This window comes from Panthera uncia, assembly GCF_023721935.1.
Source record: "Panthera uncia isolate 11264 chromosome B3 unlocalized genomic scaffold, Puncia_PCG_1.0 HiC_scaffold_1, whole genome shotgun sequence".
In the NCBI taxonomy this organism is placed as follows: domain Eukaryota; kingdom Metazoa; phylum Chordata; class Mammalia; order Carnivora; family Felidae; genus Panthera; species Panthera uncia.
In genome coordinates, this window is record NW_026057582.1 from 29563462 (window position 1) to 29588015 (window position 24554).

At 41.1% G+C, this 24554-nt stretch overlaps 1 protein-coding gene across 13 annotated transcripts in view; it reads right to left on the bottom strand.

Annotated features, from left to right (window-relative positions):
- The window catches only part of SIPA1L1 (signal induced proliferation associated 1 like 1), a 361673-nt gene that overhangs the window by 94595 nt on the left and 242524 nt on the right, over nt 1-24554 (bottom strand). For all 13 annotated transcript variants that reach the window (XM_049612534.1, XM_049612538.1, XM_049612526.1 and 10 more), the window contains 2 exons: nt 15450-15580; nt 10043-10231 (listed from right to left, as the gene is read on the bottom strand). In XM_049612534.1, coding sequence (XP_049468491.1) covers nt 10043-10231; nt 15450-15580 — 320 coding nt within the window. The remainder of the gene's footprint in view (nt 1-10042; nt 10232-15449; nt 15581-24554) is intronic.

A 24554-nucleotide genomic window follows, 5' to 3' on the forward strand; every position in this document is an offset into this window, starting at 1 on the left:
GTATGTATGTGTATAAACACATGTGCGTGCGCGTGTACACACACACACATTCATAAAGTATTATATAGCCATAGAAAAAGAATGAAATCTTGCCATTTACAACAACATGGATGGATCTAGAGAATATAATGCTAAATGAAACAAGTCAGTCAGAGAAAGACAAATACCACATGACCTCATTCATATGTGGAATTTAAGAAACAAAACAAACGAACAAAGGGAAAAAGAGAAACCAGGAAACAGATTCTTAACTATACATTTTTTTTAATGTTTATTTATTTTTGAGAGAGACAGACAGAGTACAAGTGGGAAAGGGGAAGAAAGAGAGATGGAGACACAGAATCTGAAGCAGGCTCCAGGCTCTGAGCTGTTAGCACAGTCCTATGTGGGGCTCGAACTCCTGAACCGTGAAACCATGACCTGAGCCGAAGTCAGATGCTTAACTGACTGAGCCACCCAGGCGCCCCCAAGCTCTTAACTATAGAGAACAAACTGATAGTCAACAGAGGAGACTTGGGAGGGGGTAGAGGGGGAACTAGGGGATGAAGATTAAAGAGAACACTTACAGTAAATGTTGTCACGAAGAGAAGAGAAGAGAAGAGAAGAGAAGAGAAGAGAGAAAAAGGAAAAGAAAAAGAGAAATGATTTTTTCTCTTCTGCTCTAATATGCTCTTAAACACATCTATTTAAATTTTAACTTTTGCCTTTGTTTTTCCACTCCAGATTTTCAATGACTGTTTTACAGATTCAGTGATCCCTGAACTCTGTTTTTTTATTTCTGCAGCCCTCATGAAATCAAGGCTAATTTGCCACCTAACTTTTATCTGAAACTTTATGCTGAACTTAGGCCCCAAACCACGCATAAAACAACGAATGTCTAAGGAAAAAAACACTACATGATATTGTTAATTTTGATGAATACATTTTCTCAGTTATCTTCTATGAATCAAGTTTTTGGTGTTATGTTTCAGAACTCTTTACCAGGTCCTAGATCCCAAAAAGTTTTTCCTATATCACTGTCAAAATTTGTATAGTTTTATATTTTAGTCAATGATCAATTTGAATAAATTTCTGTACAATGTGTAATAGTTAGGTCAACATCATTATTTTTTCTATGGATATTTAATTGTCCCAGCACCTTTGTTTGGAAAGCCTATCCTTCCTACATCAAATTGTTGTTACACCTTTGTCAAAATCACGTGGATATATGTGGGGATGGGTGCTATTTCTAGTTTCTCTATCCTGTTCCACTGATCTATGAGTCTGTCCTCCCAATAATATAATGCAGTTTTGATTAATGTAGTCACATAATAAGTCTTGAAATCAAATACAATGATTTCTCCCATTTCATTCTTCTTTTTCAAAATTGTTTTAGATATTTTAGGTCTTTTGCCTTATAATCTTGTCTACAATTACAAAAAAATCTTACAGGGATTTCAATATCGTGTTAACTGTATATTAATTAGGGCAAAATTGACATCATTAAAATCTTGAGTTTTTCAATCCATGAACATAGTATGTCTCTCTGTTTAGTTAGGTCTTCTTTAATTTCTTTCATCAGTGTTTTATAGTTTTTAGCACACTAGTCCTATACATGTTTTGTTAGATATATACCCAAGCATTTCATTTTTTATTATGGGATTAGAAGTGATATTGTATTTTAATTTTAGCTTCCACATGTTCATTAAAATAAATCAAACTGAGAACTACACCAAAGCAAAAAGGCTTTGCCCAACAAAGGAAACCATCAACAAAAGGAAACGGCAACCTACTGAATATATTTACAAATGATATATCTGATCAGGGATTAATATCTGAAATACACAAAGAACATATTCAACTCAACATCAAAGAAAAAATGACCCCAAACAAGTAACTGGGGCACGACTAAGGGCAGAGAACCTGAACAGACATTTTTCTAAAGAAGACATACAGATGCCAAGACACACACGAAAAGATGCTTAACATCACTAATTATCAGGGAAATGTAAATCAAAACCACAATGAAATATTACCTTATTACGTATCAGAATGGCTACAGTAAAAAACATGAGAAATAGTAAGTGTTGGTGAGGATGTGGAGAAAAAGGAACTCTTGTGCACTGTTGGGAGGGAATGTAAATTGGGGCAGCCCCTGTGGGAAACAGTATGGAGGTTCCTCAAAAAATGAAAAACAGAAATAACATATGATTCAGTAATGCCACTACTGGGTATTTACCCAAAGAAAATGAAAACACTAATTCAAAAAGATAAATTAACCCCTATGATTATTATAGCATTATTTCCAATAGCTAAGACCCAGAAGCAACCTAAGTGCTCATCAATAGAAGAATGGATAAAGAAGATGTGGTGTGTGTGTATATATACATATATATATATACACATATATATATACGTGTATATACACACACACACACACACACACACAATGGGATATTACTCAGCCATAAAAAGGAATGAGATCTTGTCATCTGTGACAGCATAGATGGACCCAGAGAGTATCATGCTAAGTGAAGTAAGTCAGAGAAATACAAATCATATGATTTTGTTTATATGTGAAATCTAAAACAAAGCAGAAACAGACCTATAAATACAGAGAAATGGTGGTTGCCAGAGTGGGTGGGTGGGTGGGTGGGTGGGTGGAAAGGACAACGCAGATGAAGGGGAGTGGGAGGTACAGGCTTCCAGCTGTGAAATGAATAAGTCATGGGGATGAAAGATACAGCATAAGGAATGCAGTTAATGGTGCTGTAACAGTGCTGTATGATGACTGACGGTAGGCAGCTACACTTGTGGTGAGCAGAGCATAAGGCACAGACTGGCTGAATCACTATAATGTACATACATTATAGTGCACCGAAGCTAATGTCACATTGTGCGTCAACTACCCTTCAACTAATACAAACGACAAAGATACCAAATCGATTGTTGTGAGTTGATGCTGAATCCCACAACCCTGCTGAACACACCTTCTAGTTCTAGGAAGTTTTTGTAGCTTCCTCGGGGCTTTGTACATAGACTATCAAGCCACCTGAAATAGGGAAAAGTTTTATTTTTTTTTCCCTTTCTCTAACATCTTTTATTTCCTTTTCTTGCCTTACTGTGCTGCCTAGCACTTCCCGTATCATGTCGAATAGCGATGGTGACACTGTATATCCCTGCCGTGTTAACACTAAGTCTTTCATCATTAAGGAGGATATAAGCTGTAGGTTTTTGGTAGATGTTTTTCATTAAATTGAGCAAGTTCCCCTCTATTCTCATTTTATCACAAACGACCACTGTGTTGTTCCCCAAATCCCACGGTCCTTAGCCGGTCTGCCTCCTCTCTATCCTGAAGATTCATTTTATGTTTACTTTTCATACAATGTACAAGGCATTTAGCTGTACTTAGCAGGAAGAATAGGGAAAAAAATAGATATACCCCGTATTTCCAGATGTGAAACTACAAACTTACTTTTTAAAAATATTTTGTCCAGTGTTCCTGGTTCTTCTCATTGGGTGGTCTGGTCTGCAACAAACTAGTGTGTCATTACCGGACATGAAGTTCTTGTTCTTTTTTAAAAATCCTCATGATTCACCCTGACAGCATTTACTTTGGTTTGTTCTTTATAAACATGACAACTTTTTTAAACCACTTCTTAAAGATTCATCACTCTACTGTCCCCTAAAAAAAGAATGTCAAAGAGACTGGAAAAATTCAGTGTTGTGAGCAAAATATGATGTTAGAAAATGTATCCTCATTGGAAATTACTAACAAAAATAAAACTGCTTTTAAAAAATGAAATGGATACTGGGTAGGGAAGTTATTTTAAAAATCTGACTGCGATGCTGTCAAAATTATTTATATATGTGCACAGCCATTCTGATCTATTTTTATCTTTGGCATACCATGTTCTATACACACACGAAATAATCTTCTCTAATGTTGTGCAAAACTTCTCACAAAAATAAAAAGCTTCATATTGGGTATTAAATTGATCTGACACGAAGATGAATTTCAGTTATACAGAAAAAGGCTCTTCATTACAGCATTGTTTGTAACAGGAAAAGAGTGGAATCAATTCAAGTGCCCAACATTAGGGCACCTGATAAAATAAACTATGGTACAGAAACAAAATAGAATACTATGCAGCCACAGAAACAATGGGAAAGCTTTCTGTATACTGACATAGAAAGGTCTCCAAAACACATTACTCAGTGAAAAAGAGAAAATGTCCGGAGCGTGTTGTATATTCTAAGGCAGAAGACTCTAGATGCATATTTGATGATGTCTGGTTAGAGACACAGGAATATGTAAGAAACTAATAAAACTGATAACTATGAGATCCCTCAAAATAAACAGAATTACTTGGATTTCTGCACCATTTGAAGATATTAGCTAGTTTATTCCCATGGGAAAGGAACTAGTTTAAATTTTTAATTTAATGCTGAATTTAAGACACAATCCACAATTCAAAGTTGGGCCTGAAACAGCTGCACTCTCTGGACTGTGAACCAAAGGGTCCTCACTGCATGTCGCTGCCACGCGGAACTCCACCACTGCAAACCGCGGTTGTTCCACAGCCAAATGTCTTCCAAATGCCACTGCTGTCGGTTGTGTTAATCATAGAACCCTACCACTGGAAAGGTTCCCAACAAGTCACCCGTCCCTGCCTTAGCCAGGCAAAAGAGCACGGAGGAGCCAGTGCAGAGTAATCATCACTTGTGAACAGACAAGATAAAGCTACCAATAATGCCACACTGCCTTCTTCCACTGACCTGACAACTGTCATGTATATTTCCTTCCTGATGATGTACATACAGACCCATGAATTGTCTAGAACCGATGTGTGGCCATCTGAACTTTAGTTTGTGCATTAGCTGTTATCATAATCTAGGATAAAATTTCAGGAATGGCAACTGTTCTGCCACAGCCTCATTCATACAAAATGGGTCTTGGGAAAAATGTCTTCCTTATGGTTCGTTCTTTAAATCTTGCTGCCTGAATCAAAGAAGAAAGCAGCTGGTCAAACTCATTTATCCTCAGTAAAATAATGCAACATGGCAATGAATAGGCGAAGTCAGCAGCAAATTTCATCCGTGTCCTTAATCAAGGAATCAGTGCTATTTGTGATCAAATAAACATTGCTGCTTAACATTTGTTCTTCAGATAAATATTGCAAACCTAATTAGAGATGATCACCTTTCCCCTTCAATGTCAATAACTTGAAGGTAAGATTTTAAGGAATAGAAAACCCCCAAAATATTTTCATTTCTTTGCACTTTTAATAATTACCTAGAAAAACAGTGGAGACACTCACTTAGGAAAACCACTACCACATACATGAAACTTGACGTTTCCTAATGAAAACAGGACTACCAATTTTCTCTACTGCCAACTGGCTATAGTACTTTAACATGTTCTACTTAATTCTGGGCACTGAAGCCAGCAGCAATACTGCTGAGAGCCATCTTTCCAGTTTCCTCTCCCACTCAAGGGGAGAGAAAAGGAGGATGGGGTATTTAGTGCATTGGGTAAGAAGGGAGGCTGTGGAGTCTGAATGCTTGGATTTAAAACCCGCCTCCACCAGATCCTAACTGTGACTGGTGTGGTCTTTCAGCATCTTTGTGCCTCAGCGTCCTTGTCTGTAAAATAAGAACAATAAAAGCACTGACATCAAAGGATTCTGAGCATTAATTAAAGTAATTCATGTAAACTGCTTCACATGGTACCTAGCTTGGTCACTGCCCAATAAAAAGTATCTATTTTTATTGCTCTCTTACATGTGCCTTACGCTCCTGTTCCGCAACAAGACTGCTTGCTGCCATAACCACGCTGTGCTTTCATCCCTCTGTGTTTTGTGCTTTTTGTTCGGAATCTAGACCACCCCATTGCTTGTTCTCTGGCCTGATGAAACCCTCTTCCCTTCCATGGCCCATCTTGGAAATGGGCCTAACCAATCATGACTTGGCCCTGTTGGCTTGCACCTCCAGTGCTCTTTGTTTGCCGTTCTTTTATTACACTCATTATATTAAACCTGACTTTCATTACAGTAATTGATGACCTTGTCTCCTTCATGGGGAAGGATTGTGTCTTACTAGCCCATTTACTCTCCATAGTCTTTAACAATCCGCCAAGAGTGATTACTCAACGAGCATTTATTAGATTTGAAACAGTTGTGCTTACTTATGACAGTAAGCATAACATATTATACTACCTATGACAGCAGCTCTCTCATGGGATGCTTGCAAATGTTCAATGAGATGGCGCATGTAAAGGGCTACTAACAAGTTTTATTATTTTATCATTATCAACCACAGCTAAGAGTCCCTCAGGGCTCACCATGTGCCCGGCATGGTGGCTTTTCATTCCCCTTGCACAGAGTAGGTGAAATGAAGGTGCTTTTTAAATGACTGATGAAGAAAAATGGCGCTGATCCGGCAAATTGATAAGTAACTATTGGCTATGTTATTAACGTTTATTTATTTTTGAGACAGAGAGAGATAGAGCATGAATGGGGGAGGGGCAGAGAGAGAGGGAGACACAGAATCGGAAGCAGGCTCCAGGCTCTGAGCCATCAGCCCAGAGCCTGACGCGGGGCTCGAACTCACGGACCGCGAGATCGTGACCCGGGCTGAAGTCGGACGCTCAACCGACTGAGCCACCCAGGCGCCCCTTGGCTATGTTATTAAAAAGCCGGCTTGGATGATGAAATTCCTGATATTTTACAGCATAGTTTTGAGGATCAAAATAATTCAAGACCTGAAAAAATATAACTTGCAAATCTTATAAACGAAAGGTAGCATTATGCAAATGTGTGTACCCAGCGTTCAGGACTACTGAGGGTTTTGAAAACAGCACTGAGAACTTCCGACATTCTCCATCTTCTCAACCATAAACCAGGCCAATAATTAGAACCTCCGTGCAGGGCACTAGGACGAATAAATCAGGCAGTGTGGTGAAGTGCTTATGGAAGTGTGATAAGTAAACACACATGCTGATCTAATTTGTTATTATCATAAGTGATGCTCTCAATTATCTAGTAAGTGAAGATCTAGAACCATGACGGATAAACTAAGTCCAGAGTTGATGCAGATGTTCTTAAGTCACACACTGTTCCCAACTCTTGACAGTGTGAAATCACTGGTAGGTCACTGCCCTGTACAGGATGATGGACCTGGACATCAATGAATAGTGAAAGGCCCAGAAAAGTATCAGGGAGGAGAATGTAAAAGCTTGGATAAGCCACATACATAACTGGGATAAGCATACATTCATTTCTAAAACTTTAGGAATTAAAATGCCTCTTCAGTTCCTGCAAACATATCAGTCTAGTCAAATGAAGAACACATTTTTATATTTTTGTGAAATGCTTTCTTTTACATATTACAGACATAATTTTAATTCGTCCTTCTATTCATTTCGGCTTTTAAAAGTGGTAAAATGAGAAAATAAAGCAACAGAGATCTGAAAGGCAAAATGCCACAATGAAGCAAGCAAACAATGTTTTCTTTTTCCAAGCATAATTATGTAAGCTGTTTAAAGGGAAAAAGCTACTAAAGCAATCATTTAAATAAAACTTAAAGGGAGATCTAGAAGTTCTTTTCAGTGAGTCTAATTTCTTGGTATCACTCTACAAATCTTTTTAAATGTAAGGATGTACAAAGCATGAAATTTTTTAAAATGATGACAAGGATGGAAACAAAATGTTTTGCAATGAATGATTCAAATGTGTAATCTACTGCACTTACATGCATTTTTTTTTAAAGAAATCTGTATATGTACAAGGCACCAAAATAATCATTTTCTCGAAATGATTCCAAGGCATTAATGAGATTTCCTACCAAAAAAAGAACTCCCCAGACTAAACGCCTAAGTATGCATGTCATGTGCTTTTTACCAGCACAATCCTGGCTTTGAATGCTATGGAGACATAAATGAAAAGACAGAGGCCAAGGGGGGGTGCCCCTTAGTTCAGATTTAGAATTGCATATATGGAAGATCAGGCTTTAAAGTTTTAGGTTCTACTGCCTAGTAAAATTTCCAAAATAAAACTGGGGAGATGCCCATCGGTTGCCAAATTTTAATTTCGCAGAGGAAAGGCATTACAGAAAACAACTAACATATATCATCATCAATAATTTATGAAGGAAAGGATCATTTTAATACCCGCTAAGCATAAGAAGCCCTAACTTTAGAATGGACAGTTTTATGAATTAAATCAATTTAAGTTGAACTCACTGTACAGTGGTCTTATTTTTTCTGTGTTGATGGGATTACGAATAGTTCATCACTAAGAGAGGGCATAACATGGGCTAGCGGTCCCACAAAATAACTTGTTCTAATGTAGGACTTAGAATGTTCAATTTGTGATTACATTATCAGTGTCTAAATGTGACTGTCCTTGGGGCACCTGGATGGCTCAGTCGGTTAAGCATCCAACTTCGGCTCAGGTCATGATCTCACAGTTCGTGAGTCCAAGCCCAGCATCGGGCTCTGTGCTGACAGCTCGGAGCCTGCAGCCTGCTTTGGATTCTGTGTTTCCCCCTCTCTCTGCCCCTCCCCTGCTCATGCTTTCTCTCTCTCAAGAATAAATAAACATTAAAAAAATTTTGTTTTAATGTATTCTCCTTGAAAAACATGGTCACTGAAAAGACCGAATCCATACAGTGGAGCCTAATCCTCATTTTTCTCTATTCCTCCTTTGTTAGACTGAATCTTCAGAACACTTACTGGAAAACAGCCCCCCAATAGTTAAGCTCACTAGTGCACCGGCAGTCTTCTGACACATTCAAAGTGCTCCCTTGTTTCCATGTTATAAACGTGGACATGCACAGCCTGCTGCTGGAGGTCCACGCGTGGCACAGACATCAGCTGGCCTTTCTCACAAGTGAAACGAATGAAGAGAGAGAGTCATGATGAGAAAAGCTGTGTCCAACCATTGGTTCCCAATATATCCCTAGTGGCTGAATTAAAAGAACACACCTTGAGACAGACTTTAAAATTCCCATTCATTTTAATAACGTTGGAATTTTTGGTTAATTAAGGAGATACCATCAAAATTAGTTCATAAAATGGCATTCAATAAAGGGACCGGTGTTTTGGAGGGTGTTTTTTTTAATGCAATAATAAAGCTATGATCACTCATATTACTAGGATGTAATATGGCTAAAACGGTTCAAGGACGTTCAAAGAGTCAGAGTATATAAATAAAACATCTAACAAAACTAGCCCAGATGTTCAAATTATTCCAAGCAGAATGTGGGCCCGCTCCCCGGTTAGTGGATTTGTGAGATCATAGTTTTTCATTCTCTACCCTTGTGCTGCCTCTGTATGGACTGTCCTATCGCCCAGCTGCATCTTGACCAAATGGCCACACAGGAAGTACTGGAAGCATAGAAGTAAGAAAATCCTGAGCATTTTCATTTTGTTACTAATTGGGACACAAATTTTTAAAATTCTGTATTTAGAAATCTTGGCTAGAAAACATCTTTGGTGGTATAAATAGGCTTTAAAAACTGAAGCTTTTAAGAACAGCTGTACTGTGGACAGTGGCTAACCGTACAGGCTCTGAACTTATTAACTGTGTGAACTTGGGCCTACTATTCCATCTCCTTATGCCTCAGATTCCTCATCTCTAAAATGGAGACAAGGTCTCCATTAATGGTGCCAGTCTCATAGGGTTGGGAGATGAAATGGGGTAACATATTGAAGGCACTGAAAACAGAGCCTGGTGAATATATTACTCTTATTGCTACTACTTATTCTTAGAATCCCTGAAAAATTCACTGCATTTATGGAAGATTTTATACTAAAAGAGTTGAACACAGTTTAAGAACCCTATTTATCGATTCTGACACAGAAAATTTCATCAGATGAGGAATGTTCAGAGTTCAGAGAGTTAGGAAAACAGAAAATGCGTAATTGCAAAGAGACCGACCATGCTCTGCAATAAATGCCATCCGTTTAATGGGTCAAAAAAGAAACCTTAAGCTCTGTATTCTGGACACCTAGCGGGAAATCTGAGCGACAAGAACGTCTTCCCCCAGAAGCCAAACTTACCCCTTGTTCGTCCAGTTTCATGAGTTGCTCTGTGACTTTGGGAGTGTTGAAGGCCAACCTCAGGCACTGGACGTTGAGCTCAGGAATCACGTGCTCCAGCACTTCCTTCAGGGGCAGTCCTCTGGCTGTCGAGTGCTTTGCCGTTGAGGGAATGGCATCCTCCAGGACTGAACCTCTCAGGGTCATGAGCTGAAAAACAGACATGTGCTCCAGTGAGGTCTCTCTCGGTGTGGGAGAGGAGTAAATACATCACATGCTCTGAAGGCCTAGTCTCAGATGCCCTGGAGGAGCCGGGAATGACTTCTCAAAGGCTTAGATACTTTGTATATGAAAAACAAGGCCAACACTTTGTTTTCTTTTTTTTTTTTTAGTTGTTTTTTTTTTTCTTTAATGTTTATTTATTTTTGAGAGAGAGAGAGCAAGAGACAGCATGAGTGTGGGAGGAGCAGAGAGAGAGGGAGACACAGAATCAGAAGTAGGCTCCAGGCTCTCAGCTGTCAGCACAGAGCCCAACATAAGGCTCGAACCCACAAACTGTGAGATCATGACCTGAGCCAAAGTCTGACACTGAACCAACTGAGCCACCCATGTGCCCCTATTTTTTTCTTTTACAGAAAGAGAAAGACTGTGCATGAGCAGGGGAGAGGGGCGGAGGAAGAGAAGGGGAGAGAGGGAGGGGGGAGACAGAGAGAGAAAGAGAGAGAGAGAGAGAGAGAGAGAGAGAGAGAATATCTTAAGCAGGCTCCATGCTCAGCATGGAGCCCCATGCCAGACTAGATCTCATGACCCTGGGATCATGACCTGAGCCGAAATCAAGAGTTAGACATTCAACCGACTGAGCCACCCAGGTGCCCCAAGGCCAACACTTTCAAGAAGACCCAGACAAGCCCAAGGGAACTCAGAGTCAAGCCTTCCAAGGATATCTACTTTAAAGCCAAATAAAGTATTTCCTTCAAGAGCTCAGTAAGATCTAGACCTTTATATGGCTTATAAAATGTCACTAACCAGGAAATTAAGAAGATATCCCAGAGAAACATCTGAAGAATGCTCAGGATTTACATGTTATACCTTTCTGATTTACAAAAGATAAGGGTCAAGTTTTAAATTTCATAAGATGTCATGGACAAGCATAAACTACTTATATCCCCAAATGCTACCACAAGAAGACAATGACTGTGGTTAGTACAGCAGCAGAGTCTACAGCACTGCAAATTACTTTAGATTTCCCCTTATTTCTAGAAACACTTTCCATTATTATGAAATAAACAGAAGCAAAGAAATTTCCCCGTGTAACGACGATTTGTGGGAGTAAACAAGAAGCCCAAAGCGGTTGCAATTCCCAAAAGGTGTCGCGTGGCTAAGTTGTTAACGTAACGTAAACACTGTATGTGACCTAAGAAAAAAGCCCCACTGCACTGAACCCCTTTCCAGGAAGCCTGTAGGTTACACGGGAGTGACAGGAGCTAACAGAGGAGGGCGTGTCGACAGGCAAGTGTGGCACGTGCGAGGGAAGAGACACACAACCACGAATTCGGAAGGCTGTATTTACTGGGAAAGGGTAACAAGTTTGGGGCCCAAGAGAGTCCAAAGGCAGAAAACAGAGCATCATGGCTCAGAGCACAAGAAAAGGCCCTCGCAGAAGAGGTGGCACTGAAAAGGCACCATGAAACCTGGGGAGGATTCTGGAAAATGTCAGAGAGCAAAGGCACGGAGATGAGAGAGCACGGGGCATGGGCGTGAAGGAGCCACGGCCATGGCGCAGACAGAGCTGACGACAGCGCAAGGACAGGGTGGGGAGAGCCCAGAGCGGGCGTGTGCACCCATCAGGCTCCTAGGGGCAACCTCAGACCCTGTCTGAATGGGGAGGGTGATGCGTCCCTCAAGAGGAACCGCAAGAGGAAGAAGCCAGAGGAAGAAGCCGCAGGCAGACAATACGGTGAGCAGGAAGCTGCAAGCATCCGGGAATCAGGCAAAGAGGGCATGATATGTGTCTAGCAGCAAAATGGAGGCCAAAGGAAAAACCACCAGGGAAGCAAAACCTCTAACATCTGCCAGATGATGCAGAAGAGGGAGGAGGGCAGGAAAAGCAAACTTGACCAACATCTTGCTCTCAATCCAAGAACAAGGTCCTATTCACTTGATTAGTATCTCTTCTTTCATTTATAAATAATTTGGTTTCAAGTAACACTTGTGTAAAAACACATCATTTTCCTATGATTTAATACCTAATCTGACAGAAATGGTTTCTCGGATTTGTTTGCTTGATTGTGTTTTGAGTTATGGGAAACTGCCGAAAGACCCAGGTACCGTGCTCCTCTGTCCCTGAGGTAATGTGCCTGGAGCCCGGAAGCTACAGAGGCTCCAAGTATTTTCAGCTGAGAAACCAAGCCCGGGAATGCTAATCCTGTAGCACAGAGAAGACTGCAGCTCACCTCCAGGAAGCCAAAGCAGAGGAGAAAAAGCATGACTCATTTTTTATAACTGGATCACTAGCATTACTGATATTTCTGTTAATGATTTCCAGAAACAAGACGAGAGGCCTTAGGAGTCCCTGTGTACCTTGCTTAAAAACACTCACGTGTCACAAGGTTTTCTTCAGAAACTGTCAGCTTTACAAACACGTTGATGTTTTTCTGTTTGTGTTGTGCGCTGATGATTTCTATCGAAACGAAAGAGGAAGGAGCAACATGCCTGTCAGGTGGGGACGGACCTCGAGAGAGGGTTCTATCAGAGGACTTCTGTTAGTTTCTTTGTATGAAAAGCCTCATTAAGATAGTACCATTAAACCACATTTAAGGATTACTTTCACCGGAAAGGAAAAAGTTCCACGAAAGCTAGGGGCACTCCATTAAATACACATGAGAGAGAGGAAGGAAAGAGAATGAAGGAAGGAGACAGAGGGGAAGGGAGAGCACGGCTGTACAATTCTAGGCATTAGCCATGTCATCGTGAACGACTCAGACAACAGTCCCCATCCCCACGGGGCTTAAATTCTAGTGGGGGAGACCGAAAACAAACAAAATAACAAGTACAGTGGGTGAGGTAGTATTAAATGTTCGTGAAAAAAGAAAGCCTCACATCAGATGTGAAATGGGATATGTGGGAGCAGAAATTTTAGATCCAGTGGCCAGGGAAGGCCCCTGTGGTTTAGGAGTCAAGGTCAGAAGGAAATGAGAAAGCTCCAGTCAGGAGGATGCCAGGGGAAGAACACAGCAGGACAGAGGACCAGGGAGCAGCCGAGCCCCGAGGCAGAGGTGTCACGGTGGCCCAGAGGGGAAGGAAGCCAGCGTGGCTGGAAAGACCAAGGGAACGGATGCTCTCCTAAATTAGCAAAGGACACTGACTGGTTTTTTCTCACGAGATGGGAAGCCACTAAAGGATTCTGAACTGAGGAATGACAGATCCGGTTTACACTTCGAAAGGATCCCTCCTGGGCTGAAAGGATGCAGGGATTAAGGGCAGAGGCAGGAAGAAAGGTTCTCAGTGAAAAATGGTGGTGGCCTGGCCCAGGCCGAGGTGATGGGATGGAAGAAGGGGTTGAAATCTGGGCATATCTTGAAAACAAAGTCAACCAGTTTTGCTGACAGCCAGGGTGGGGGCAGGAGGCAGGGAGGAGAGTCCAGTGTGACTTTAAGGTTTCCGGCCTGAACCCCCTCAATAATAGAGTTGTCAGCTAAACATTAATTTGAACATAAAGGCAAGTGGTGATGGTGTTTTGAAGTACAAGTAACAGTTGACTTGGATGTCCCAATCACAGGCTAAGTCAGTGGACTGCAGGGCTCGCCAGACGGGCTAGCGGAAAAGGGAAGGAGTAGCGGCTGCAAGTCCAGGGAAGGAGGGGGAGGTGCAGGTTGAACACTTTGGGCCCAGGGAGTGAGGGATGAAAGGACAGAGCCACCGATCATGGCAGAGGGATCACATGAACTCAGGATAGCAGTTAACGCTGGAGGGAGAGAGGGAATGTGGCAAGGCAAGCTGGAAGGGATGGTCATGGAGACCAATGACCGAAGTGACCGGACGGGAGAAAGAAATCCCTCACTTAGCAAACTTTGACCTCTGGCATGAAGGACGGTACGACAGTGGCAAGAAGAGGCATTTAAATGGATCAAAAACAGAAAAGGAAGAACATGGTGGGGGCTGAAATGGGGGTGGTCTTGGGAGGGAAACAGGTAAGAACAGGAAACAGGTAAGAACAGGCAAAAACACCTGAAGTAAGGTAACAGGCTCACAGAGATCCAAGAAGCCAGAGAGGGGCAACCACCTAGTCCAACTTCAAGAACAGCATGTTCTCCGTGCTTTTCTACATTCAACTAAAGCATTCACCCTGCTTAGCGATTAGCTCTGGTGTGGAGAGAAAGTACACTAGGGCAAGAGAGCGCTTCAATCCTCTCTGGCCACCGCGTACCACACGTGAGAAATGGAACTTGTGCCTTTAAAAATCCTAGTTTTAATTTCCCCCGAGTTCAAGCTGAGGAACAATTACTAAGTGAAGCCAACCCCTGACACATGCCTTGTATTCAATGGGGGAAATGAGGTTAACTGTCCTATTTAAACTAGTTTCAAACCCATTATTTTCTACATACCTCAGGGGAGTATTAGGCATTAATGCCTCACAACAGTCCTAAAGTGAATTTGGTGCAGGGAGGCAATAATAAATTCATAACTGGCACAACTATACATATATTTACAAAGAAAGCAAACCACTGTCCCAAACTTGTTCATGAGTTTAAAACAACAACAAAAAAAACCCCTGCTCCGTTAGCTATTTTATTTTTCCTTTTCTTTTCTGACCTAAATTTCATTTTAAAATAAAAACTCACATATTATGTGTGCCTAGATTCCTAAGGAGCTCCAAGAGCCTGTCTCAACGTGCAGTTAGATAGCCCTGGGTTTGACTGGTCTGCATTCTGTCTCTAAAAGGCCTAGGTAACAGGCTCAAGAGACAGCAAAATGGAAGAAGAAAAGAGCCTTTCCCTCTTCTTGGGTCAAGAACTGGCCTAAGCAACACTTTGTAAGAGTGAGTTTACTCTTGGGTGACCCTCTCTCATCTGTAAGGCCCCTGGCTCAAGCTGGCTCAGGGCTTTCTGGCCGCCTGAGCCGGATATGCAATATCCACTTTGGAATTCTGAGGGCTCCAATTTCCTAGGGCCACACTTAACTGAGGTATCTTTCTCTGCATCAAAACTCCCATTCATTTATTGCATCTATCCAGAGCCCCATGGAAAGGAAGGATCCAAATCTAACCATTATGTCCACCCCCATCACCATCAGAATGAATGAAAGGGGCCTTTGTTTATTCAAAAGCATTTGTAACTATGTGCTATTAAATTTAATTGCTTTGCTACTGCGACCACTCCATTTTTTCCTCACTCCAATCGAGTCTCAATCTTTCTGGTTTGCAACTTACCTCACTGGTTCTAAAAATTATTCGGTAGTTGTAGGGAGATCCATTTTCCTTCGTCTCTTCTGGCTTTTCCCTCCGAATGCTCACAGCCACTGGTCCAAGATTCTCATCGGCCCCAAAATAGTTCCAGTGTTCTTAGGTAAAAGAAGACAAAACAAAATTAGAACATTCACATAACACTTTAAAAATGTTATATTCTGTTTGATAGTAAGATCACTCAATAAAATGTCAATGCATTTAACAAATATTCTTCAATGAGTTACAGAAACAGAGACTTAGATACACAAGTTTGGTCTCAGTGAACAGAACACTGAATAGAGGTGGCCTATCGAGTTTTCTGTTTTTTCACTACCTCTGCAACTTACTATTTAACTATAGTTTTTAAAAGAGATTTGTGTTCTGTCCCTATATTCTACTGTTTAAAAAATTTTTATTATTATATTTATTTATTTTGAGAGAGAGAGAGAGTATGAGGCGGGGGGTGGGGGGGGGTGGGGGGGAGCAAGAGAGGGAGACACAGAATCTGAAGCAAGGATCCAGGCTCCGAGCTGTCAGCACAGAGCCTGATGCGGGGCTCGAACCCCTTGAGTGTGAGATCATGACCTGAGTGGAAGTTGGACGCTCAACCAACTGAGCCACCCAGGCGCCCCATACTCTACCATTTAAATGGGCTGCATTATGTGGGCTTCCTCGCCTAAGGGAAGGTTTGTGCCAATGCTCCTTCGTTTTGTTAAAACAATAGCAACAACAAAACCCTGAATCTGTTGAGAACAGAGTTTGAGGATTGAGGAATTTCCCCCAGATTAAAAAAGACTTCCCAGAACTGAAGAGAGCAGAAAGGTCTGTGAATCACCGAGTCGCACTCTGCTCCCAGCAAGAGTAGGGTCTATAAGGACAGAGCTTCGAAGTATGCCCAGGAGGTGGAAGTCTAGCATGGGGCTCTTGCACCTTACCAGTGGTTCCCATGCAGTGGGCACGAAAGGCGACCTACAGAGCCATGAACCTGGAGGGCACGTGAGGGCTGGGATAACAGGTCCCTCCTAGAGAGGCAGTGTGGCCAGGTGACTGACATGATGATTCAGGGCCCTTCCCCAAACGGGCTGCACTGCTCAAGACTCCAAAGGACTGGTGTTGAATTTACCTTCCTCTTGACCAGATGGAAAGTCAGGATCAAAATTAAATTACAGAAAAAAATTTCTTTAAATGATATTCACTGTACACTAAGTATATACTTCTTTAAAAAAAATAAAACTTGTCAATACATGAGATGGTTCACCGATGAGGAAGTCCACAAAACACAGAAATATATGAAAAACTAAAGTGGATAACTTATTCTTCACAGCACTTTACGTGGTCCTATTTCATTTACATGTGACACAGGCATTAAATGACTCAGACGTGACACGGTCAATTTTCCTCATACAAAATGCATACATTTGAAAATATGTGTCATTCCCATGCAAAATATAAAAGCATTTGAAAAGCCATGAGAGTAAGAAGAAATAATAGCATAACATATCTAATCATATAGTTTTAAAATTTGGGTAATGTATATGAAGGTACTCTACAAGTACTAAAGAGTGGTCGTAAAAGATACAATCATATAGTGAGTGAGGGCTCTCCAAGAACGTCATCATACTCCCTGGAAATTCAAAATAAGAAAACACAATGGGAATACGGGCAATGAACCGCTCACACATGGATAACCAAAAAGCAACTCAATGGAGGTCACAAAATTCACTACAAACATTTCTGTATACCCTCAAAGCTCTGCACGTGTGAATCACACTCAGGGGCTGTTTACTCTTACGTCGCATACAATTTTAATAAGCTTGGTTGTCTGGTCTTCAAGCTCACTGCTTTGTCTCAGAGGTGTGATCGTTCCAGAGGTTGACAAAGTCCAGAGTGTAGGGCTGTTACGGACTTGCATACGGACGGCAATGTGATACAACAATTGACAACAAGGAAGAAAACGGAAAGGCAAGAGACAGAAACCGCATGAAAGAGCAGACAAGAACTTAAAGGAAAACAAGACAGCAGTCTGGGGCCGTCTACTGAAGGAGCAAAGAGCTCAACACACTGAAAAAGCTTCAGAGGAGGTGCCTGAGTGGCTCAGTTGGTTAAGCGTCCAACTCTTGGTTTCAGCTCATGGTTCATGAGTTCAAGCCCCGCATCAGGCTCTGCGCTGGGATTCTCTCTCTCCCTCTCTCTCTCTGCCCCTCCCTTGCTCACTCTCTCTCTCTCTCAAAATAAATAGACATTTAAAAAATATAAAAAAGAAACTAAACCCTGCATAAAACTCAATGTTTAAAAAGCAGAAAAGAAATTTAAGGTCATGTAAAGTTTTGTGTGTCATTATTAAATTCTGATCATATTTTTCTGTAATTTTTCACAGCTGTTAAATAAGTACATTTATGAGTTGGGAAATGTTCCGGAGAGAAGTATAAGTGATTTCTAGTATTTCATCCAGACTCTATCTTCAAACAAACCCATCTCTGGTTTGATAACTCTAGGCAGACTTTGTAAACTTTTGTGTGTGTCGGTGCAGAAACTTTTTTTCTCCTTTTTCCTTGAAAAAGAGCTCCAAGCAAGTGTTTCCATTTGTTCCTCTATTTCAGTTTCATGGGATAGATGGGAATTCTGGTCTGGTTCCCTGAGTTAAGTTCACTGCTATCATGGTCAGATTCTGCTTGTCCAAAATGTGTTTCCACTTGAGTAAGACTTACTCTCTTGGGGTGCCTGGGTGGCGCAGTCGGTTAAGCGTCCGACTTCAGCCAGGTCACGATCTCGCGGTCCGTGAGTTCGAGCCCCGCGTCAGGCTCTGGGCTGATGGCTCAGAGCCTGGAGCCTGTTTCCGATTCTGTGTCTCCCTCTCTCTCTGCCCCTCCCCCGTTCATGCTCTGTCTCTCTCTGTCCCAAAAATAAATAAAAAAACGTTGAAAAAAAAAAATTTTTAAAAAAAGACTTACTCTCAGAATAAGAGCCTTGTTTTTTGTGCACACTGTCTGTTTTCTCTGCTCCCAGGGATTACAGAAGTATAGAAAAACACCCTTTCTACACGAACATACCTTTATTCAGTTCAAAATCCAAATGTACTGTGTACTCTCTGGCAGTGGACTTTGGTTGAGTATGTCACCTTAAATTGAATTTCTGAGTCCTTAAACTTTGATCTTAAGACAAATGACTCTGATTTTTTTTCTTTAAACCAAAATACCAGGGGCGCCTGGGTGGTTCAGTTAGTTGAGTGTCCGACTCCGGCTCAGGTCATGATCTCACGGTCTGTGAGTTCAAGCCCCGCATCGGGCTCTGTGCTGATGACTCAGAGCCTGGAGCCTGCTTCTGATTCTGTGTCTCCCTCTCTCTCTCCCCCTTCCTTGCTCATGCTCTGTCTCTCTCTGTCTCAAAAATAAATAAAAAACATTAATAAACCAAAATGCCAGCCTTTTTAGAGGCATCCTATCTGGTCCTTCTGGCCAGTCTTGGTTCTGCCTGTCCTTCAAGCTCAGTACCTTCGTCTTAGCACCTCAGGCTTTGGGTAGCACCTTCTGTACCTGCCCCTGGCTGTGCCATTATTTTTTCCTAGCAGCCCTCTACCTACACCCTTAGCTGGCAGACTTATTCATCAGTTCCACAGGGCTCTTCCAGCCAGATCCACAAATCAGCTTTGTGTTTTGTGAGGATGGAAGGGGAAAGAGAGAGAACAAGAGCAGGGGAGTTGCGGATGAGTGTTACAGAAAGGCCTGGAAGCGTGTGATGGGAGAACTCAGGACGATGAAGTCTGAGGGAGGAGAGGGGAAGGGGAGAAGAACTGGACAATCAAGTAGGGTAGATAAACCTCCTGACAGATGAGTTGACATGCAGGCATTATACCACCCAAGGCAGTGACATTTTGGTGCCAGCATACTGGAGTGCCAAACCCAATACCACACACATTCTGTTACAATGATATCATGTCGTGCACTGAGGTGCTCTGCCAAGCATTCTACCTAATATTCGTGTCCACCATGAAAATACAGAGATTTCCTTCTTTTCTACAGATGTGGCAGCTAGGATTTGGAGAGAATAAGTCACTGTCCAGCCACAACTAGCAAACAGCAAACAGTGCCAGAATTCAAATATATGATCTTATACTGATTCCAAAGCTCATTTTTTTAGCCATTTGATATTAACATTATCTTCCCCAAAGTTCCTGATACTATATTATGAATTTTAAAAAGTCCAATACGGGGCGCCTGGGTGGTTCAGTCGGTTAAGCATCCAACTTCAGCTCAGGTCACGATCTCACGGTCCGTGGGTTCGAGCCCCGCGTCGGGCTCTGGGCTGATGGCTCAGAGCCTGGAGCCTGCTTCCGATTCTGTGTCTCCCTCTCTCTCTCTGCCCCTCCCCCATTCATGCTCTGTCTCTCTCTGTCTCAAAAATAAATAAACGTTAAAAAAAAAAATTAAAAAAAAAAAAAAGTCCAATACAATTTGATGCCTTAAGGGATGAACTAGCCAGATCATACATAAAGAAAGTTTTATTGAACTCAAATTGCTTAAGTGGCCAGAGGAGCAATTTCTGCATTGTGTGCAAAAAAAACCCCCAAAAAAACCAAAAAAACTAAAAACACCTGGGTTTTGGATTGGTTTCATATTCCCAGAACAGAAAAGATTTAGATTACTTAAAAGCATCTTAATCAGCAATCTCTGAAAATATATGAAATCAGATTTTTAAAAAATAAACAGGGTTTATATAAAAACAAAAGCTTTATTCCTTGATGTGCCATAAGCAAGGCTTCACTGTGTTTAAAGGGAGAGATGTTAACATTTTACTCATAGATGGTTGACTTCCCCCGCCTTCATTTTCCATATTTAACACCTAAACAAATATTTAGTCTGAAGTTCTTAGTTCTGGTTCCTGAGTTTTAACAAGGATGATACAGAAAGTGCCAATCAGTAGTTCTGCTATCACTAGAATATTCCGCATAAATAACTGTATTTCTGGTTGATACATTCACAATAATAAATAAAAAATTCACAATCTTAGAAAGGGGAAATAGGAAACAATTCAAAGCTCCAGTAATTAGATCAAGTATAGTCACATCACCTGGTCATGAGCTGAGTGTAAAACAAGTGTATGGGGGGGGGGGGGGGGAGAGCCCCGTATTTTAACTGTAAAGGAGGAAAGGAAAATACAATCAGAAGAGTTACGGGGTTTCAACCAGCACTTTCTGGATTGTTCCTGTGGTTTTCATACTTGCAGACTTTGTAATACAATTTCAGTTGTGCATTTCCCTAGGGAGATCAGCATAATCTGCACTGTGTAGAATTATGAACAAAAATACATTTTTTTAAAAATTTCTTTTTAACGTTTATTTATTTTTGAGACAGAGAGAGACAGAGCATGAACGGGGGAGGATCAGAGAGAGAGGGAGACACAGAATCTGAAACAGGCTCCAGGCTCTAAGTGGTCAGCACAGAACCCGACGCGGGGCTCGAGCTCACGGACCGTGAGATCATGACCTGAGCTGAAGTCGGCCGCTCAACCGACTGAGCCACCCAGGCGCCCCTACGTTTTTGTTTTCTAGAAATAATTTGTAAACTTAAAATATTTCCTTAAAGTTGTCAACTTAGAAATTTAAATAGGAAAATTAGATGTGATAAACGCGAATCAAAGACATGGGAAGCAAATGAAACTCAGCTGCTATCTCCCACCTGACAAACTAGCAACAACATCTCTGAAGTGAAAACTGGTGCTTGGCCGAGCTGAGCTGTCACGTTCATATTCTGCTGGTGGCCCTGTGAATTGATTCCAGTCATTTTAGAAAGCGTCTTAGCAATATATGCTGAAGTCACAAAAATGTTCATATTCTAACCTTAGTCACCCTAATGGACTACGCAGAAGGAAAAGCGAAAACCCTCCCATTTTCTCTAGAAAAGGCACCTTAAGTCCCTGCAGCAGGAGGCACTGAAGATAGTTGTGCTGAGCTGACAGACCTGGGCCTCCCTACATGTCAGCAGGTCAGAGAATGGAACCATTGACAACTGAAACTATTTCACCATGTTCAGTATTTTAAGCCACTGTTTGCTGAAACAGTCTACTGGGTGGGCTGCAAGTGTGCCACTGTTAGTGCAGTCGACCTGAACTTTGACCCTTGACACTTCTACTGGAGAATCTGGGTGCAACTAGGAAGCCTGCTCACTGGACCACATGCTTCTGCAGAGCGGCTCATCTCTGCCTCTTGGGTTTAAGTTGTTCAGATGTTTTGTTTTCGTGCAACTTATCCATCTTAATAAGACTAATAACTAGGTTAGAAAAGACAGATCTAAAGTTAGGAGAATTTTAAAAAAAGAAGAAGAAAAACAACAGCAGCATATTCTGCTTTTAAAATGAGAGACATAGGTTTGGCAAAGTAGCGGTAACAAGAGGCCAACTTTTTGAAGAATGGCTCTTTCCGAGAAGCGCACCACTCAGAGATTCTGTCTCTGGTCCCCAAAGGGCTCATCCTAATTATAAAGGGCGGAGGTTCCATGAGAACTAAATAGCCCAGGACTTTGCATCATAATCAAAAGCAGGTCATAGTAATGGATGTGGACATTTACACAGGACTGGCCACATGCCAGAATTCTGTCCCAAAGCACTCCACTAAGCTTATAATTATTGTTGCATAAGAGTAATTGTGCACATTTACAAAGTACACAGTGCTCTGAAGTTCCAATTCTTTTTTTGACAGGTAGCTCTTAAAAAGTAGGGTGGTCTACTTGCCAAACTTGCCAAAATTAAGCACAAATGCGCTCAAAAGAGCATGTGACACTAAGCAGCCCATACTAGCCCCCTAACTTGCCAATAAAAGGTAGACTTTAATACAAAGTTATGTTGACATTAATAAACTGCAGCAAAATGATTAAAGGGGCAAAAAGCTCAAAGAAAACTCTATTTGAAACAAGAGGAAAATAAAGAGTAACAATCAAAATGGGGGGGGTTATTGGTCATTATCTCTGAAAAACAGCCAGTAATTATATTTTTGAAAATTTAATCTCATTAGTGATGAAATTAAAATGTTTTGGGCCTGTAATAAATGTTAAAAAATATATGCTATAAATATTCCAAGTAGGCAAGAAAATGTTCAACTATACAAGCTTAAACATACTAGTCAGACCTTTCTGATCTAAGCTTTCTTTTAAAAATCTTTAACGTTTTATTTATTTTTGAGACAGAGAGAGACAGAGCATGAACGGGGGAGGGGCAGAGAGAGAGAGAGAGGGAGAGACACAGAATCAGAAGCAGGCTCCGGGCTCTGAGCCATCAGCCCAGAGCCCGACACGGGGCTCGAACTCACGGACCGCAGGATCGTGACCTGAGCCAAAGTCAGATACTCAACCAACTGAGCCACCCAGGCGCCCCTCTTTTAAAATTTTTTTAAAATGTTCTATTTATTTTTGAGAGAGAGAGAGAGAGAGGCAGAGTATGAGCGGGGGAGAGGCAGAGAGAGACAGGGAGACACAGAATGTGAGGCAGGCTCCAGGCTCTGAGCTGTCAGCACAGAGTCCGATGCAGGGCTTGAACTCATGAACTGTGAGATCATGTCTGAGCTAAAGTCCAACGCTTAACCGACTGAGCCACCCAGGTGCCCCTCTGAGCTCAGCTTTCTTAAGAGCAATTCGGCAATAAAAACCAAGGTCCCTGCAAAGGCCACAGCATTTGATTTACAGATGTCTACCTTATGGAAATAACTGGGTATGTGGGGGGAAGTTACATAACAAGATCATTTATATTTGGCCAGAGGTTTCTAATCTTATCTATAGATAGAAATCAGGGGGCCCATGAACTTAAATGAAAAAAAAATTTTTATTTTCACCAGCTGTTAAATGAAATGTAGCATTTCTGTCCATTATAAATGCAGGCAACATACTACAGTAATATTAGCTGTACACATGTGACTCTGACATCAAAAAAACCCCCGATATTTTCATATCACATTATAGTTGTTGCAGGCATATCAAAATATCAGTTATGCTCATCACTACTTTGAAAATTATCAGACCCGATACTAGATCTTTTTAATAATGCATAAGAAACACATTTATTGCTATGTTACAAAATTTTAAACACTATTGTATTTTACCATTTTTAACATTTAAATTTTAAATAAACATTTTGTATTTAAACACTTTATATTTTTATCTTATGTATTTAAAAACATTCTTTTAAAAAAATTTTAAATGTTTATTTATATTTGAGAGGAGGGGGGGAGGGGCAGAGAGCGAAGGAGAAACAGAATCCCAAGCAGGCTCCAGGCTCTGAGCTGTCAGCACAAGGCCGGACACAGGACTCAAACTCACGAGCCATGCGATCATGACCTGAGCCAAAGTCACACGTTTAACCCGCTGAGCTGCCCCTAAAAACATTATTCTAATTTGAGTAAAACAAACATTATTCCAAGAATCCATAGGTTTTGCCAAACTGCCAAATAGGTCAATGGTGGGGGGTGGGGGTGGGTGGGAGAGACACTTAGGAACATCTGATGTCAACAATATGTATAATGAAAAACTTGGGGCACCTGGGCTGCTCGGTTAAGTGTCTGACTCTTGATTTTGGCTCAGGTCATGATCTCATGGTTTGTGAGCTGGAGCCCCATGTGGGGCTTTGTGTTGGGTGTGGAGGCTGCTTTAGATTCTCTCTCTCTTTCTCTTTCTCCTTCTGACCTTCTCCCTCACTCATGCCCTCTCTCTCAATAAAAAAAAAAAAAAAAAAATTAAAAAACTGGAAAACTGAAATTTGCAATAGGTGGAAAACTTTAAATAAATGATGGCACAGCCAATTACAGAACGACGAAGAAATATATAAACTGTATTTAATGATTCTACCTTACTGAAAACATGAATAGGAATATATTAAAAAGATGAGACAAATAAAATCACTAGCAATCCTGTAAGATTAATTTTCTAATTTTCTATAGTTACTAATTTTTTTATGACGAGTATATATATAACTTTTATGATGGGAAGATTTTTTTGAAGTATAAAAATATGTATTTGGTTTGCAAATGGCCAATGAGTGTTAAAAAAACCTTTAAAGTTAAAGGGTGCATACTAGTGTAATTCCTTACTTTTCATGTTAACACTAATT